Source organism: Tiliqua scincoides, chromosome 1 (assembly GCF_035046505.1).
Source record: "Tiliqua scincoides isolate rTilSci1 chromosome 1, rTilSci1.hap2, whole genome shotgun sequence".
NCBI lineage: Eukaryota > Metazoa > Chordata > Lepidosauria > Squamata > Scincidae > Tiliqua > Tiliqua scincoides.
In genome coordinates, this window is record NC_089821.1 from 301,609,954 (window position 1) to 301,627,133 (window position 17,180).

At 43.3% G+C, this 17,180-nt stretch overlaps 1 protein-coding gene across 5 annotated transcripts in view; it reads right to left on the reverse strand.

Moving 5' to 3' along the window:
• The window catches only part of CDC42BPB (CDC42 binding protein kinase beta), a 132,868-nt gene that overhangs the window by 42,902 nt on the left and 72,786 nt on the right, over window positions 1-17,180 (reverse strand). For all 5 annotated transcript variants that reach the window (XM_066629280.1, XM_066629272.1, XM_066629264.1 and 2 more), the window contains exons 13-21: window positions 11,704-11,946; window positions 10,817-10,927; window positions 10,034-10,278; window positions 9,690-9,795; window positions 8,670-8,794; window positions 7,502-7,607; window positions 5,539-5,687; window positions 3,582-3,676; window positions 3,417-3,496 (exon numbers count right to left, since the gene is read on the reverse strand). In XM_066629280.1, coding sequence (XP_066485377.1) covers window positions 3,417-3,496; window positions 3,582-3,676; window positions 5,539-5,687; window positions 7,502-7,607; window positions 8,670-8,794; window positions 9,690-9,795; window positions 10,034-10,278; window positions 10,817-10,927; window positions 11,704-11,946 — 1,260 coding nt within the window. The remainder of the gene's footprint in view (window positions 1-3,416; window positions 3,497-3,581; window positions 3,677-5,538; window positions 5,688-7,501; window positions 7,608-8,669; window positions 8,795-9,689; window positions 9,796-10,033; window positions 10,279-10,816; window positions 10,928-11,703; window positions 11,947-17,180) is intronic.

Here is a 17,180-nt window from a genome sequence, read left to right on the forward strand (position 1 = left end):
CTGGAGGAAAAGTTCATCAAGGGTTACAAGCCATGATGTGTATGTGCAACCTCCTGATTTTAAAATGGGCTATGTCAGAATGCCAGATGCAAGGGAGTGCACCAGGATGCAGGTCTCTTGTTGTCTTGAGTGCTCCCTATAGCATTTGGTGGGCCACTATGAGATACAGTAAGGTGGACTGATGGGCCTATGGTCTGATCCAGCAGGGCTGTTCTTATGTTCTTAAGACATTAATAGAAACTGAGAGTGTGAAACTCAACATGGCTAATTCTTGATGTCCCTTTACTATGTTTCCTAGAGGAGATGTACAACTTATTCTCAAAGCACCTTCTCATTTACAGCCTGAATCAGAGAGGGTGTATGTCTCACGCTTCAGTTCAAAGAAGAATTATTTTTACTATTCTGCTGAAGCCTCAAGTTGGGGTCAGTGATCTTGCATGCAACCATTCAAACTACTGAGAGAAGCAAACAGCAGCTTGCTCCACTCGTGACCTTGCCTCAAGGCATCTGCCTGGCCAATGCTGGATTAAACGATTCCTTGTTTGATACAGCATGACAATTCTTAACATTCTTTCTTCATTGGTTTGGTTTGAGATAGCATATCTAATCAACAGATGAATTTCCTTTACCGATTTTGCCTTTTAGTTCACATTCAAAGACACACTAAAAAAAATTAAGTTTGGATGAGCAACTTTTGCATTCAGCATCCTTAAGAGTATGTGTTTGGGAAACAAAGTAAGACTTTATTAATCTGTGTTGGTGAGTTAAGAGAGAATCAGTTGTCATTTTTAATAATCCTTATTTGCACTGTTTAAACATAGAGGAAAGGACCCTTTTCTCCTCTCAGTCAAACCTAAATTTTGCTTGCTCCTTTGTCTTCTGATTAAACAGTGGACTGAAGACCCAATCCTATGAGTCTCCAGCACCTGTGCTGGGTGTCACAAACATGTAAGGTACATCCATAACACCCGGAGGGGGGGCCACTCTGCTGGATTCTATCCTGCATATCAGTCTGAAAATAGCTGCTGCAGACTTGAGAAGCTCCATTGCAGGGCCTGAAGCTTTCCTTGGGGGATGGGGATAAAAGTTCCCTGAGAAGATCTTCGGCAGGGCCTCTGGATACACTGATTGCCATTTTGGAGCGGCTGTACCTGGCACCAGAGATAGGATTCGGCTGTAATACAGCTCCTGGGGTATACTACTGGTCATCTTTGCCCCTCTATTGTTTTTCCACTGACTTGTGCCCCAACAAACAGAAGTGTTATATGGCTCCATACAGGATGGAAGGCGCTCTTTCTGGGTGTGTGGAGACAGAAAAATAAAGGAACCAACAGAAGGGATGAGGAACTTTTCCTTTCTCCAGACTTGGCTAATATGGTTTGGCAAAGGATAGTTTAGGGCAGTGGTTTCCAAACTGTGAGCCGTGGCTCTCTGGTGAGCCACAGAAGCCAGCCAGGGGAGTCATGGAATCATCATGAAAAACCACAGCCATATACAACTTATAGGATTGTAGTCCTAATAGGGTGCTGCAGCCAGTGGCCCAGGAGGTCAAGGGAATAATCAGTTAAAGGTTTGGAAAACACTGGTTTCGGGGGAATGAAGAAAAAGGCTAAACATTGTTCATGCGTCTAAGTAAAGAAATAGGATAAATAAGGATAGAGTTTTCAATATGGAGGAAAGAAGAAAAAGGGGTATGGACTACAGAATGGAAGAGAGTTGTGCTTATTTGATTTCACCCTAATTTCACCTGCTTTGTTTCCTGAATTGAGCAAACCTATCTGTTTATTCAACCATTTCACAAGGTAATTAATCATATAAGCAAGAGAGAGACAGGATCCAGTTTAAATGAGCTTATAATCTAGATGGGAGTGTCAAACTCATTTCATGCAGCAGGCCGAATAGCTTTCATGATGCCTGCTGAGGACTGGAAGTGAGGTCATAATAAAAAATAAGCACTTTTCTCACTTAGGAACTCACTTAGGAACCTGCAAATGATGGAAAAGAAAATACACGAAAAATTGATCATATTTCAATATATGGGAAGGCCCAATTTTCATGTGGGCTGCCCTTTCAGTAGTAACATCTCAGCACTGCTCAGCAGCTGAGAGCCTGAGGGTTAGATAAAATCTTCTGCGGGCCACCTCTGACCCCTGGATCTTATGTTTGACACCCCTGATCTAGATCGTTGAGGAGCAAAGATTCATTGGTTTATGAACAACTGTTTTTATGTGCCCATAAGGTTAAGGGACCTCATAGGATGAAGGACATTCAAGTCTAGTTTTAAACATACAGGTTGTCCCTTGTTATCTGCTGGGGTTCCGTTCCAGAACCCCTGGTGGATTAAAAAAAAATCCGTGGATAAAAAAAACACAGTGGAAAAATAGATTTAAAGATCCACTTCCAGGTTTCTTGCCCCTCCGTTGCTCCTAATAAGGTCATGCCTTGACATGAGCAGAGGTATGATTCTGGGACTCCTGCAGATACCATAAAATGTGTTGAATAAAAGCAGTTTAAAAAAATTAAAAAGCACGTCCCTTTCCAACTGTGGTTTAAAAACAGCTTTTCTTACTGTCGTAGAGGCAGTCAGCAATCAGAAATGCAAAGGACCCCCTGCCTTTGCCTAGCTCAGCCAAAGAATGGAATGATCACTTGCATGACTGTCTCTCTATAACAGTAAGAAAAGCAGTTTTTAGAACTGTGCTTTTTAAAGGGATGCATTTTTTTTTTAATGGTGGAAGAAAATAAAAAATAAAAACTGGTTTAGCCATTTTCAGGGTCATTTCTGAAGAACAGAAACTCAGAATTTGCGAACAGATTGGTCTTTGAGGAAGATTCAATTCTTCCTTATAAAAGTTGTAGCTGTAGGAGGGAACAAGAAAGGTGATATTGGAGGCTGGAAAGGGAGACTGAGAGTCAGAGGAAACTGTAAATGCCTGAAGAGACATCTCAAGAATGGGACTCAAATAGACTACCTTCATTTGTATTTTGGTTGAACAGAAAACAAGACTAGTTAGGTTAACTAAATGTGGTATCCCTATTTATTTTCTGTTCCCATATGCTGTCGTGGATTGATTTTTTTTTTGTTTTATTTAATCTATATACTGCAGCCTAATATAAAGCATCTACCTCCTGTTGTTCTAAGCAATCTTTTCCATGGGAAGCTTCCATCCCTTGCCTAGTAGCCAGTTCCATTCTACCAAATGGGTGTCTTGACATTAAACTAAATGTGGAGAAAGGTTCATAAACAAATAAATCTTCACCTGGTAGTAGCTGTCAAGACTACAGGACCCATTTTCCACTCACAGTAATGGCTATTGCAGTACTGCTTCATGCTCACTTGTCACTTCCCAATTTACTGTGCATTTTCACTGCTTAAGAGTTAAGAGAAACTATTATAATCACACACAAACACTCACTCTGAACGTTAGATCATGGGCAAGAGGTGAGGTATTGAAGTATTCAAAAATGGAATCTTGGAAGTCTGGAAGTTTGAGACCTGGAAAAGGAGAAAGCACAATTAATTCATATAAAAAAATAATGCTCCAATTTTTTTTTGAATTGTGTGGTGCCTAAATTATTACCTGCATCAGTCCTGTATTTTTCTTCCAGCTTCTTCTTTAAAGCCTCCACTTCTTCCAAGAGTTCCCGATTTTTAATTTCAGACTCCTTTAATTTGCTAATAATGAAATGCAAACAGTGAGCTGTATCCTAAGTTTAGTTAGTAATGACTAAGGAAATTGGTCATGATTAAGTTCCATTAGGATAACCTGCTGAAACACTTGGAAGGTGACAACACCAACAGGTTTATACTCCTTTGTTTTTCTTTGGTGCTTTCCCTCCAATTCCTCTGAAGCTCTAATTTTCCAATTTCAATAATACATAGGCCTTAAAAGACTTTAGGCAGTTAACAAACTGAAGATTTGCTAGAATAGAATGCCCTTCCTATTCATGGATTCATGTCAGTCCTCATTTACAGCAAATACTACAACACTCTACACCAGTGGTTCTCAAACTAGTGGGTCGCGACCCACCACCTTGTGTAAAGATGCCCCGTTCCCTTTAAGGGGCGGGGGCAGGGGGGAAGCAGCAAAGCAACCCCCAGGATCTTGCCCCTGCGGGGGGAGGGGGGCTATTTTTCACAAACCATACATGCTCCCAGAGTCCAGTGGGTGCAGGGAGCCCAGTGCAGCACTTGCAGGGCTCTCCACGGCTTTTGAACAATGAAAGTTCCAAGTGCGATGAAACCGGAAATTCTACTTCCGGTTTAATCGCACTTGGAACTTTCACTGTTTAAAAGCCGCAGAGGGCCCTGCAAGTGCTGGGCTCCCCGCGCCCCCTGGGAGCACGTATGGTTTGTGAAAAAGTAGCCCCCCCTCCCCCCGCAGGGGCGCGATCCTGGGGATCGCTTTGCTGCCTCCGCAAAGACTTACCCCTGGAGTAAATCTCCCCAGAAGTTTGAGAACCACTGCTCTACACTAATTATGAATAGACTACAGGTGCGATTACAAGTTCCATTCCGGGAACCCCCCCATGAATACGGAGGTGCACATATAAAGTGCTTTTTAAAAACTGCCTTTTTTCCTTTGCATGGTCTGAAGTTGAGGTTTCTGCCATAGAACTAAGCTTTTTCCCATTCTAAATGGCTTTTTAGGCGCTATGGTTCACACAATGTTAAAATTATAAGGCATAAATTACAAGGCTGTATCCTTCCCTCTTTGGACAAACTCTGGAAGTGGTAGACAGGGAGGCCTGGTGTGCTGTGGCCCATGGGGTCACAAAGAGTCGGACATGACTTAACGAATGAACAACAACAATCCTTCCCTCAATATACACAGCTACTATGTTAAAAACACTGCTACTGGCTGAGAAGCTAACTATAAGGCTTGTGCTCCCATCAGCGAAATCTTTCCCTCCAGACACAGCCACGATGTTAAAAACGCAGCTATTAAAACGCCTGCATTCACATCACTGTTTGGCTAATTTATCACCAAGGTACTGCTGCTGGCAAGTATGAGACCATCACAAAGTGAATAACTTATTATATAGTGAACCTTGCTTTAATGCAAAGAGTCAATTGTAAATTGATTTGATCATAAAGTGAACACCATTGTACAGTGAGGGTCCACTGTACTTGTAAGACAAATGGGCGCAATCTTTCTAGTACTGTTCTATTCTTCTGTTATTTCAGCAAGAGGAGGTGTATATGTGAGTACACTTCCCTCATGCTAACATAGCAGCGAACTACTTCTTCAACTCCCTGGGGAAAAAAAAAAGAGGTAGCCATGTGGCTTCCTGTAAGGAAACATTAGTCAAACACTCCCCTGGCCATGAGGCACAAGATAAAGCAGAGGTTGCAGGTTGCTTACTTAAGATTCCCCATAAACACATTAGTCCTTTGACAATTTCAGCACATTCATTACAATTTTATTTAATATGATTACATAAAATTGCCTCTCTGCTAGAAGCCTGCATGTTGCATTTCACTCCTGCACTAGGAAAGTAATGTGAAAGATGCTAGAGAAAAGTGTCAAACATTACCTTTCAAAGGACAGGTTGGCGTCTTTAACCTTCCTTAATTCTTCTTGGACTAGCTGTTTGGCACGTATTTCAGCATCAAGGGCAGACTGCAACTCCAGCCTTGCTGACATATCAAGCTTCTGACTACGTCTTACTTTCCAGAGTGGATCCTGTTTCAATAAAGCAATTATTAGCAACTCTAAAGGATTTATCCCATGTTTAATATTAAAGCCACTGGAAAAACTTCACTTGGACTTTGAATTCATTAACATTACTAAGGGAAGGAGTTTTTAAAAGCGAACTGCATTAAGATAATAACAACCTTTATAGTTAAAAGCATTCCAACTTTTCCCCTGACCTGTTAAAAACTAGAAACATAAATTGAGCAGTATTAAGCTGAAAGTAAGAGCTGACTAAAATATCCAAAATGCACAATGAACACAAAAACATCAAGAAGATAAATTGACCAAAATATTTCCCTTGAGGGCATCCATCAAGCTGACCGAGAGGATGTATATACAAAACAAATAAAGCCAAGAGAAACTTTAAAAGGTGTTTAGAATGAAATTTGTTTCAAAGCAGCAATTACTGAATTGATGAATTGCCAAAATCCATTTTACTGTATATGTGGTAATTTTTCATAACTAGGTAAATCACTACTTTCCGCTACTTGACTTGTTTTTGCCACTCATTCAATATTCTAACACTGGGGTGTCAAACTCGTTTCATATAAAGGGATGAATAGCATAAATGGCGCCTGCTAAGGGCTGGAAGTGATGTCATTAAGTAGGAACTGTTGTCATTCAGCAGATGATGATTAAGAAATAAGCACTTTTTCACTTAGGAATTCATTAGCTGCAAATGAGAGAAGGGAAAGCAAGCAAATCTTGATCATATTTTCAAGATATGGGAGGGTCCAATTATTACATGGGCTGCTCTTTCAGCAGTGCTGCTTCGGATGAGGCATCACTTTGCAGCTCAACACCTGAGAGATGCTCTGCAAAGCGACACCTCAGCAGAAGCGGCACTGCTAAGTGGGCTCTCCCAGCACCTTGGCAGCTTCTCCCCTTCTCACTCTTCCCAGGTACCATTCTTTGCCTTCTGAGGTGTCCTTCAATCTCTCCCAGTGCCTTGGCAGAAGCTGCATTGCTGAAAATGCGGCGCTGGGAGACCCCAGTTATCACATGGACCACACTTTCAGCAGTGGCCTGCATGATAATAAGACTGTCCCAGTGCCACTTCTGCCAATGCATTACTTCACAGTTCAGCAGCAGAGATCAGCACATGGTAGTGCTGGGAGAGCCCAATTATCATGATGGTTGAATAGATGAAGAGCTTCCCCAGGCGGCCAGTGGACCTTAACACTTCTGTTCCAAAGTATAAACAAAGGTTAGACTGTCAGAATGGAGTCTCCACTAAGTTGGTAAACAACTGATCTGCCCTAGGATCACATGAGAAAGGAAGCCAACTCTGGGACACACCCTTCCCTCAACTTCCATTTGAAGTACTAGTTTACCCTTGTGCCAATTCTGGCCTGAAAACAACCAGTATTTCCAGAGAGTCAATGGACAAGTTAATTAATCTCCTGTAGGTCCCACAGCCAAGAGTCCATTCCAATTTGGGACTAAATAGGACACAATTTGCTAAACAGGACACAATAGGGATGCCATGTTAGAAACCTTGGGCAAACAGGATGCTTCGAGTTCTTGTCTTTCTTTTAGTATCTGTTGCACAACTTGTGACTATAAGAATTGTAACAAGTCACTGGTTTAACTGGGATTCACAAAACAACTGGGGTGAGAAGATGCATAAGATGAGAGGACTGGGTTTGTTTGGCATGGTCTGCTCTTCCATTTTTAAAATAGTGAATTAACACTTATGTTAATGTTCTTATGTCTGTTCTTAACACTGTGATAAGTGAATCCCAGAATAAAGCTTTGGAGATGCTTTCCAATTCACCACTCAATTACATCTGCATGCTCACCAATGTTCTTGATCCGAGACTGGAGCTCCTCAAAGATTCAAGTTCTTCTGTCATCTTAGAAGCTAAAGCCTGAAGATACCCACGTGCATCTTTTTCATCACTCACCCTAGTATGCAACCATAAGAAGTCACTCCTATTAGATGCTTGTGAAACTTACACACTCTCTCTCTCTCTCTCTCTCTCTCTATTACCAGCCCCCAGTTGCAGCTGCCTTTCCAGATTATTGTTTAAGGGCACAATCCTAACCCCTTTATGTCAGTGCTTTCTAGCACTGACATAAGAGCAAAGCAGCTCTGATGTAAAGGAACAAACATTCCCTTACTCTGAAGAGGCCTCTGTGAGTGACACCCAACTGCAAGATGCAGCACATGTCCCATTGGCACAGCCATGCCAGAGTTGGAAAGCACTGACGTAAGGGGTTAGGACTGTGTCCTAAGTGGCATAAATGCAATAAACTTTTATTGTCACATGGGATTCAGACACCCACTTCACTTCATTTATACCTTGCTTTTCTCAGAGCAACTTGCATATAGACAAGTTTCCAAGACCAGGCAATTTCCAAGACCAGACTTCACTAAGCAAAACTGTACTATGCAATTTCAGAAGATTCTCTGGTATTTCTCTTTAAGACAGCACATCTACTGCAGATATTTACACTTTTCCCAATACCCAAACTGCATAGTTTCCTTCAGACAGAGTATGAATTGAGACTGTGGGACTGTTGAATAGGGATGTGACATCACTCTGACATCTCTCTTCCCATATGCACCTATAATGATCTAAATTTTTTAAAAAAATTATTTGAAGGTTCTACACTCTCATGGTATAGATCTGGCAAAGGAGCCCTCTGGTGGATTTTGTGTTTAAAGAAATAGAGGGATGACAGACAGATAAGCTATAAGCCTCCTTTTGCAACATTAAGGAATTTTTAACTTTATGACCTAGACATTCTTACTTTGATGAAATTAGTTAACAGAGAATGCTAATAATAAACTCCTGCAAAAGTAAACAAACAAATAAGAAAGACAGTGCAATTCAGTATTTGTGGATGTGTGCAGATTTTTGGTATATATCATCTGAGAGATGACACTTTTCAGTTTTCTGAAAGACATGCCTCTGGTAATAAGGCTCCAGATTATTTTTCAAAGGATTCCCAAACACCACATACCACTGAATAATTTCGGCAATCTGAGCTTCCCAGTGGGCAACAGACTCCTTCTTTGCTGCCAAATCCTGAAGCTCATCCTCCAGCTGCCTGTTTTGTGATGTAAGTTTATCCACAAAGGAACAAAGCTGTAATGAGAGAATTAGCAGCTTTCAGAACTGTAATTTAATGCAACTTCCAGGCTCAAGTCACTACTGAGCAACATTCCCCAACATTTTGGATCATTTTTCCAATCAGAAAAATCAAGGAGAGCCCCACACTGTGGGTAGTAAATGCACAAGCAGCACTTCAGGAAGCAAGCAGCAGATCACCAAGCAGCTTCAATTTTAATAAAAATGTTTCCCTTCAGATAGGTACTCAAGTTTTGAGCCTGCATGGCAGACAGTCAGAAGCTTCAAGATGCTGAACACTTTCAAATAAATGCTTGTGGCCTCCGTCGACTCCAATGCTTTGAGAGCAAGGAGGAAACCATATTTGAACAAAATGAGTAGTATATACAGGTTCATTATTCCTGAGGGTTCCATTCCCAGAACTCAAGTGAATGGCAAAAATCGCACTACAGCAAATAAATTTAAAAAACAAAGTCTCTTGATTTAAAAACAGCCTTGCTGACCTTTGTGATGTTAAGATAGAGTCATTAAGACTACAATTCAACAATCAGTCTCTCTCCAGGTGCTTAGAAAGGATTATCTTTCTTTCACATGTTCAAGGGGAAGGGAGGGGGTCGCCTGGAGAGAGAATGATTGATGGATTGTCAGCTGGGTGCCCTCTAACTATTGTAAAGGACTGTTTTCCTTTAATTTAAAGGGCCTTCTCATCATGTTGAGATAAAAATCTATACAACAGTAAGAAAAGCATTTGAAAGGGGTGCATTTTTCCCCTTCTCCAGGGATCAGCACATTCATTCTCATTTGCAGTGGCCATTCGTGTTGAGTCAAATCCGTGTATAAAAAATCTGTGTATAACAAGGTTGGACCTGTAACATTGGAAAAATAACTGTACTTCTCAAGTTATGTCAGTTACCTTCTCATTTTCAGTTGTTATTTTCTTGTTATCTTCAAAAAGCATGGCTCTCTCACGCTCATATTTCTCTTTCAGGGTTCCCACTGCTTCCTCCATCTCACTGTGCCTAAAGAGTGAAAGAAGATCATATAAATGACATTTCACAGAAGGACAAACTGTCACCTTTTAAAGAGTTGAGTCCATATCAACTTTGTAGTTCCTGAATTTATTGCGGTTATTTAAAGGATTTCTATCCCATCTTTCTATTGCAAATTGGGGCACTCAAGGCGGCTATGAATTCCATAAAATTCTTTAGAAAATGCTTTTAAAATATTTTTAAGGAAACAGTTGAGCATGGAACTTACTTTTCTCGTCTTGCCTTATCCAACTTATCTTTTAACATCATGATCTCCTTCTGCAGTGCTAGCTGATGGCTTTCTGAGTCATGCATCTCCTTTTTCACATTTTTTACTTCCAAGACATGGGATGCGTCTCGCCTGACAAGCTCCTCTTCATAAAACAAGATTTTCTTCTCGAGCTCTGACTTCATTTTGGCCAGTTCCTGCTGATGTTCCTGCATGGCGCCAGCAGCACGGCCTCCTTGTTTTAGCTGCAAAAGAGCATTGACAGAGTGCAACCAGTCATTCTGGTGGTGTTTAAATTTACACACAAGCTTTGTACAAACTAGCTTTAAAACTACCTTACATACATAATCCAAGGCCAGTTTATAAGGGCCTGTGCACACCTATGCATTGCTTGGTCTTTTTCTCTTTGCTCCATCTATGTCTGTGGGAGTAAGGAAATGACAGCCGACACAAATATGCAAAAACATTTTTGTATAACTCACCCACTTTTTACCAGATGGGACTGCAGGTGAGGAAATTGCATATTTGAACGCACTGTTCTGCACAACTTGCTGTAATGCCCAATACATTCAGCTGACTACAAACTGAACACTCATGTTGCACAATTAAATCTGGAATTTTTCACTACAACCCCTCCATTCTGAGCTAATTGTATACATAAGCATTCTGAGGATGTTTTTCACACTGCAACTGCAACATGGGTTGTGCTGGAGACCGGGATTTCTAGCCTTTAACTACTAGAACTGTTCTCATATGACTTGGACCTTTTCAAAATACTACCACCTTTAGTGTTTCCAGTTCATTTTCCAGCTGCTTAGAGAAGATCTCACTATGCTCCCGAAGTTTGCGCTCTTTTGATGCTTCTGCAGTTGCATCCTCAAGTTGAGCTTCCAGCTACAAAAAGGAAACAGGACAGGCTATTGAAACTGCTACAGCTGAATCATTTGTACTTAATTCTAGAAAGCCTATGGCTACTATACAAACACAACACACAGACCCTGTTCTTAGGTTTACAATCTAGAGATACGACACAAGGAAAGGGGGGGTGGAACAAAAAGACATATCCATGAGAGTAGTTCTGCTGATTCTCACACCTCATTCTGGAACTTTGAAGGCAAGGTTTTGCTTCTTTATGACTCATTCCCATTCTTGGGTCCCCACCATGACGTGATCATCTCACTGATGAGATTAGAACTTTTTGGTAGCTAACTGATGTTCCAATAAGAACCAGCTACTTTTTAAAAGAAACCTTGGAATCTAATGCTGACAAGAGGAGTCTGGATATCTAGAGAGCACTATAAGGGAAGAAACACTGGTATATTTTATGGTTTCACATAACAATTCTAGCAGAGGAGAAAAAAGTTAGTGCTTTAGCTTTCTCTTTTGCATTCTCACCATTATGTTGACAGGGGAGAGAGAGAAAATAAAAAAGCAAGGCCATGAGACTGAGGCCCAGGAAATGACACTGAATGCAGAGATTACACCATAGTGTATCTCTGGAGCAGCAGGTTCACACATTATATTTCTCCACCAACCCCATAGACAAGAGACAGTTTGGAAGCATCGCATAGAGAAACAAACAACTACTTATATGTACACCCACAGTGTAACTACTGCAATCATAAATAGCAGATGAAATCCATTATCCTCCATGTACACTGCTGAGATACCTCTTTTCTTGCTTTCTCAGATTTACGAATTTCCTGTCTCATGGAGTCAATTTTCTGCATGATCACTTCCACTTCTTCCTCTTTGTCACGGAGCTGTCGAGAAAGCCTCTGCTTGTGAGAGCGCAAGTCTGCCATCCTCTCGTTCAGCTCTGAGAACTCCTGCATCGCTAGCTTTCTTTGTTGATGAGCATCCTTGAGTTCTTTGGATTGTGCCTTTAATCTTTCAGATGCTTCAACGAGTTGCTGATGAAAGAAAGGCCCCAACAAGTTTTTAGAACTGTGCTCTGAGCATAAAATTAAATCTTATTTAACAGTAGTTTAGCAAAGTGCACAGGCACTTTAGAACTATATGAGCCCTGTCTTTTGTTTCTCCATATCTCAAAATAAAGAGCAGCATTTGTACACTAGCATCCTGATATCCCAACATAACTAATGTATGCCTGTCAGTTCTGCTACTTCTCTTTATTTTCTCCTCTCCCGTTTCTTCCTCTGCGACTCCCTCTTAGCTTCTACCATCAAACTACTTCCTTCCTCTCCCCCCACTGAACTCTTCTTTCTTCTCTCAATAATTTTCTCATTATTAAAGGATTTATATGCCACCATACAACACAAAATACTTTTCTCCTCAGTTGCTCCTTTCTTATTTTTCTCTTTCCTTCCTTGCAGTCATAATAAAGTGCATATATATAAAATGCATGTATGCAACACGCACACCACCAACAAATATATGTAAGGTATGACAATGTATTCTGAGGTGATTTACAACTCAAACAGTCCTCATCACCTTTGAGATCACTTCATTATTAACTGTTAATTATTTCAGAAGGACAAATGTTCCCAAGGATTAAATACCACAAAGCCCAGGAAGTGGTGATTGCCTATTATTAATCTTCCCTTAAGAGACTGCAGCAGAAACCTGAGCAGCACCTTTGCTGCACCCATGTCCTCCACAGATAAATTGTTAGGACAGGTATCTGAATGTGTAGAGTACTACCCCACTTTGCTTTTGCAGATCAGGCACTTGGCCTCATCTCTGCAGCAGGGGAAGAGAAGTGCTATTCTCTTTTCTTGGACTCAGTTTTCAAGGTGCCAGCAGTGACTAGATTTTTGCATTACAATGACTTATCCAACACAGTTTCCATAAAGAAATGGCATGTATGCATGCCCACAAACCAAATACCACGTGAAGCTCTGCAGAAGTGGAGTATACAGAAGTGGGTCAGGACAGAAGCACTAATCTCCAGTTCTCTTAAAATCTGGAGAATACATTACAAGTCATTACGAACTCTGTGAAAACCACCAGATGCTTTCTGGATAATAGCATCTGTGTTTTAAAGAATAAAAGCAAAGAGCCACCAGCCTTCTTTATTTATAATGTGCAACTCCACAAAGCATCATTTAGAAATTAAGTCCTAAAACAAAAAATATATAACTCATTATATACAGAATTAGCTTCCCCAAGATGTGATGATGGCCACTAACTGAGAGCCCAATCCTGGGCTCAGTGCCGCGGCTTCGTGCCACCGCGCACTGTCACAAACGTGCCATAAGGCATGTTTGCGAGCCTCACCACTGGACTACCGCCCGTGCTAGCCTAGCGCCAGCTGGTGCTGGGCTAGCGTGGGGCGGGCACCCAGCCTCCGCCACTCTGCGGTCTCATGGACCACCGAGCCACTGCAAGGTAAGCAGGGATGGGGAGGGGGGCGGGGAGGAGGTGTTCCAGGGAGGGGGGAGGCTGGCAGGGGGTGGAGAGAGGATGGGGGGAGGCATGATGGGGATGGGGGCAAGCGGGATGCGCGCAGAGGGGAGGGAGGGAGGCAGGTCCGTGGAGCTCCACTCCACCAGATCCAAGGCATTTGTGTGGGGCTCGGCGCCCTACACGAACACCTTTACACTTTAAAGTGAGTAGCCCCATTGTGGGGCTGCTTACCTTATCCGGGAGAACGGGATGAAAGTCCCCTTCTCCCGAGGTGCTGCCTGCAGTAGCCCGAGGTGCGCAGGATCCGGCGGCAGCCGTTCTCGGTGCCGCCGAGGCTGGGCGCCCCGGGCCGATTAGTATTGGGCTGCCCGATAGCTTTCTAAAGGGTAAATAAATGAATAAAGGAAGAGGACAGATCTATCAATGACCACAAACAATGATAGCAACATAGAACCTCCATATACAGAGGCACTATATACCTGAATACCAAATGTTGGGCACTAAAAAAGACCAGCTGCTATCCTTCATATCCCGTTTATGACCTGTGACCTAGTAAAGCAATGTTTATAATCTTAAAAACTGAATATAAACATTGCACTGGGTGAAAAATTATGCTTTTTTAAAAAAAGATTAATTATAATTACAGACAGGGAAGATAAGGAGAAAGCAACACAAAAAATAAGCGGGGAAAAGAGGGAAGGCAGAGTAAAGGGGGACAAATAAAGAATGGGAGACCAAAATGGAAAAGCAAAAGAAAATGAACGTTTGAGACTGATAAGAAATATGAAAAAAACAAGTCTTAGAAAAAAGAAGCAGGGTGGAAAGAGACAGAGTTTAGGGACCTAGGTGGTAACTGCAACGTATGATGAAGAATGAAAAAATGGGCCGAAAGACTGAAATACAACAAAATTATTTTCATAAATAAAATGGGAGGAGAAGAAAGGTAGAATAGGAAAAAAAGGATTTTGAAGAGAGAAAAAGGAAAACAAAGACAAGGAAGGTCTTTGGAGGTGGAGGAAGCAATCAAGCAGATTTTTCCAGAAAGCAAAAATACATTCCTTCACCACTTCCATCTCTCTGGGGTTGAAGGAAAGGCATCAAATGGGGAAATAACTGCTGCATATCCCATCCACCAGGCACAGTAAATTAGTCACAACCTAGACCCTCTTCCAAGGGGAAAATCACATTCATGGGGGGGGGGTAGGTCACCCCAGTGTCTCTGCACCTATTGCTTGACTAGCCTGGGAAGCTGAAAGCTAGGGATGGCCTAAAACAAACACACAAGGCAGCTACTTACCACAGCTCATTCTAGACAAAATGGAAAGTTCAGGTCATGCTGGAAATTCCCAGCATCCACTACATTTTCAGTTTTATTCAAAGGACTGCAAGGAAAGAGCCAGGTAAGTGGCTGGTTCCCCACCCCCTCCTCTCATATGGTCAAGCAGGAAAAAGGGGAGCGAAGCCACTCACTGCTGCTCAAGTAATTTTTTCAGCATGGGTACTGGTAACCCACTTTGTTACAAACTCATTTCATTCCTTCCTCATGAGGTCCCTATAAGTTTAAAGTGACTGTGCAAGGAAAGGAGTGAAGAGAGAGGGAAGAGGGAAGAGAAAGAAGAGGGAAGAGAATTGCTTCAAGCAAGCAGGATGTTGCTTGGACTGCAGCAGGTCTGAGGGAAGCAGCAGCAGACTTGGGATGGGGGGCACCCTGAATCTGCTGCTACATTGCTGATGATGAAAGCCACATTAGCTACTTCATGGATGGGCAGGCCCTGCCCAATCTTATATTTACGCTTCTAATTTTTCTTACTGAAATGCAGAACTTTGCATTTACCCCTGTTGAAGTTCATTTTGTTTGTGTCTGGGAAGTCCTCCATCCTGCAAAGATCATTTTGGATCCTGAACCTTTCCTCTAGGGCAGGGGTCGGTAACCTGCATTTCTAGAGCTGCATGTGGCTCTTTCAGCTGTCTGCTGCGGCTCCTCCAGGTGAAAGTGGCAAAGAGTGTGACAGGAGGCACCTGTGCTGGGAGTGCAGGCTGCTTCCCTCCGCCCCTGAGCTCACTGCCCTCCTCTCCCTTCACCCCCACCTGCCCCTCATTGGTTTCCCTTTTCAATTTTGCCCACTCTGCAGGCTTAAGCTCCCTGTTTTTCCCTTCCCCAACTCTCCAGCAGGCTCAGCCAATCAGCATCCAGCAGGCTCCTGGCTTTTTCTGTTGGAATGGCTCAGGGCCCTTCACTGGCTGACCACCAGCCAATCCTGAGCCACCCTCCTCCTCAGCCATTGCAAACCCTTGCAGCCCGCCTTTCCCTGAGCAGGTCCCCACTTAGTGCAAGGAGAGGCTTTTCCGCCACAGCAGAGGAGACATCCTGTGTGTCTACTCAGTAGTAAGCCCCATTACAGTGGATGAAGCTTGCTCCCAGGAAAGGGTGCTTGGGATTGCAGCTGTGCAGCCTGCTCCTATGCATGTCTACTCAGTTGTAAGCCCCATTACAGAGGATGAAGATTACTCCCAGGAAAGGGTGCCTGGGATGGCAGCCTTGAAGCCTGCTCAAGGCCAAGCGCAAGGACGGGTGAGTGGGAGCCCATGCAGGTCTGTTCCAGAGTAAGCCCCGATGTAGTCCCTGGGCTACTCCCAGGAAGGTGTGGAGGGCTGTATCCTCAGCCTCCTCTTGTGCAGGTCTACTCACAAGTAAGCCCCGCTGTAGTCAGTGGGGCTTCCTCCCAGGAAGGTGTGGAGGGCTGCAGCCTCAGCCCCCTCCTATGCAGGTCTACTCACAAGTAGTCAGTGAGGCTTCCTCCCAGGAAAGTGTGGAGAGGACTGCAGCCTGAGAGCTCCAACCAACTTGTCTGCTCAGAAGTCCCATTGTAGTCAATGGGGCTTACTCCCAGGATAGTGTGGAGAGGGTTGCAGCCTGAGTGAGGGAGGGCAGTCAGGCAGGGCAGAAGCTGGCCTGTGGCTGCCCCCCCACCTTCCCCCCCCCAGCTCTGGCTTCTTCTCTTCCCCACCTCTGGAGTCTGTGTCCTTTTTTCCTTCCAGCAGGGTGCCTCTGGAAGGTGGGGGGAGTTCTTTAGTATCCATGTAAGATAAGCAGATGTCATAACCACCATATGTATTGGAATCCTGGAAGATCTGGTGAGGAGGTAGATGTGGTGTTAGCAGTGGCCCCTTTAAGGGTAAGGCCTGGGCATCCAGCAGAGTGTGCTGCACAGCTGCAGCCACTTGAAGGCAATAGGGCCCTCAGGGATATAAGGAGCACCTGAGGAAGGGGGTGTGCGTTGTAGAAGGAGTGCAGGTTGGAGGTAGGAGAGGAGGCTGGCTGGGCTTATTGACTTGGATACTCTGACTGATTTGACTGACTTACTTTGGAATCTGATCTTGGACTGTGACTTGGCTTATTGACTTTGGACTCTGCCCTGGATACTCTGACTGACTTTATGACTAACTGCTGGAGACACTGGAGTTTGGTGTGTGGCTGCTGTGCCCAAGACCTGCTGAGGACCCAGGGTCTGCTGTAGTGGTGGGAGGCTGCTGGCAGGAGAGAGGACCTCTGCAGGTTGAACAGGCGAGCTACCCTAGAGGTGGGGTCCAGCAGGACTGCAGGGCAGAACGAGGGTCATTTGTTGGGGGAAAGAAGGGAAGCTAATTTGCTTAAAGTGGGCATAATTCTCCAGGCAGAGAATGGCCTTGGAATCAGGCAAAACACCATAGAGGACCAGGCGTCTGAAAACACAGGACAAGAATGTATGACAAAGCTAACTAAAAGCTACAAGAGGGG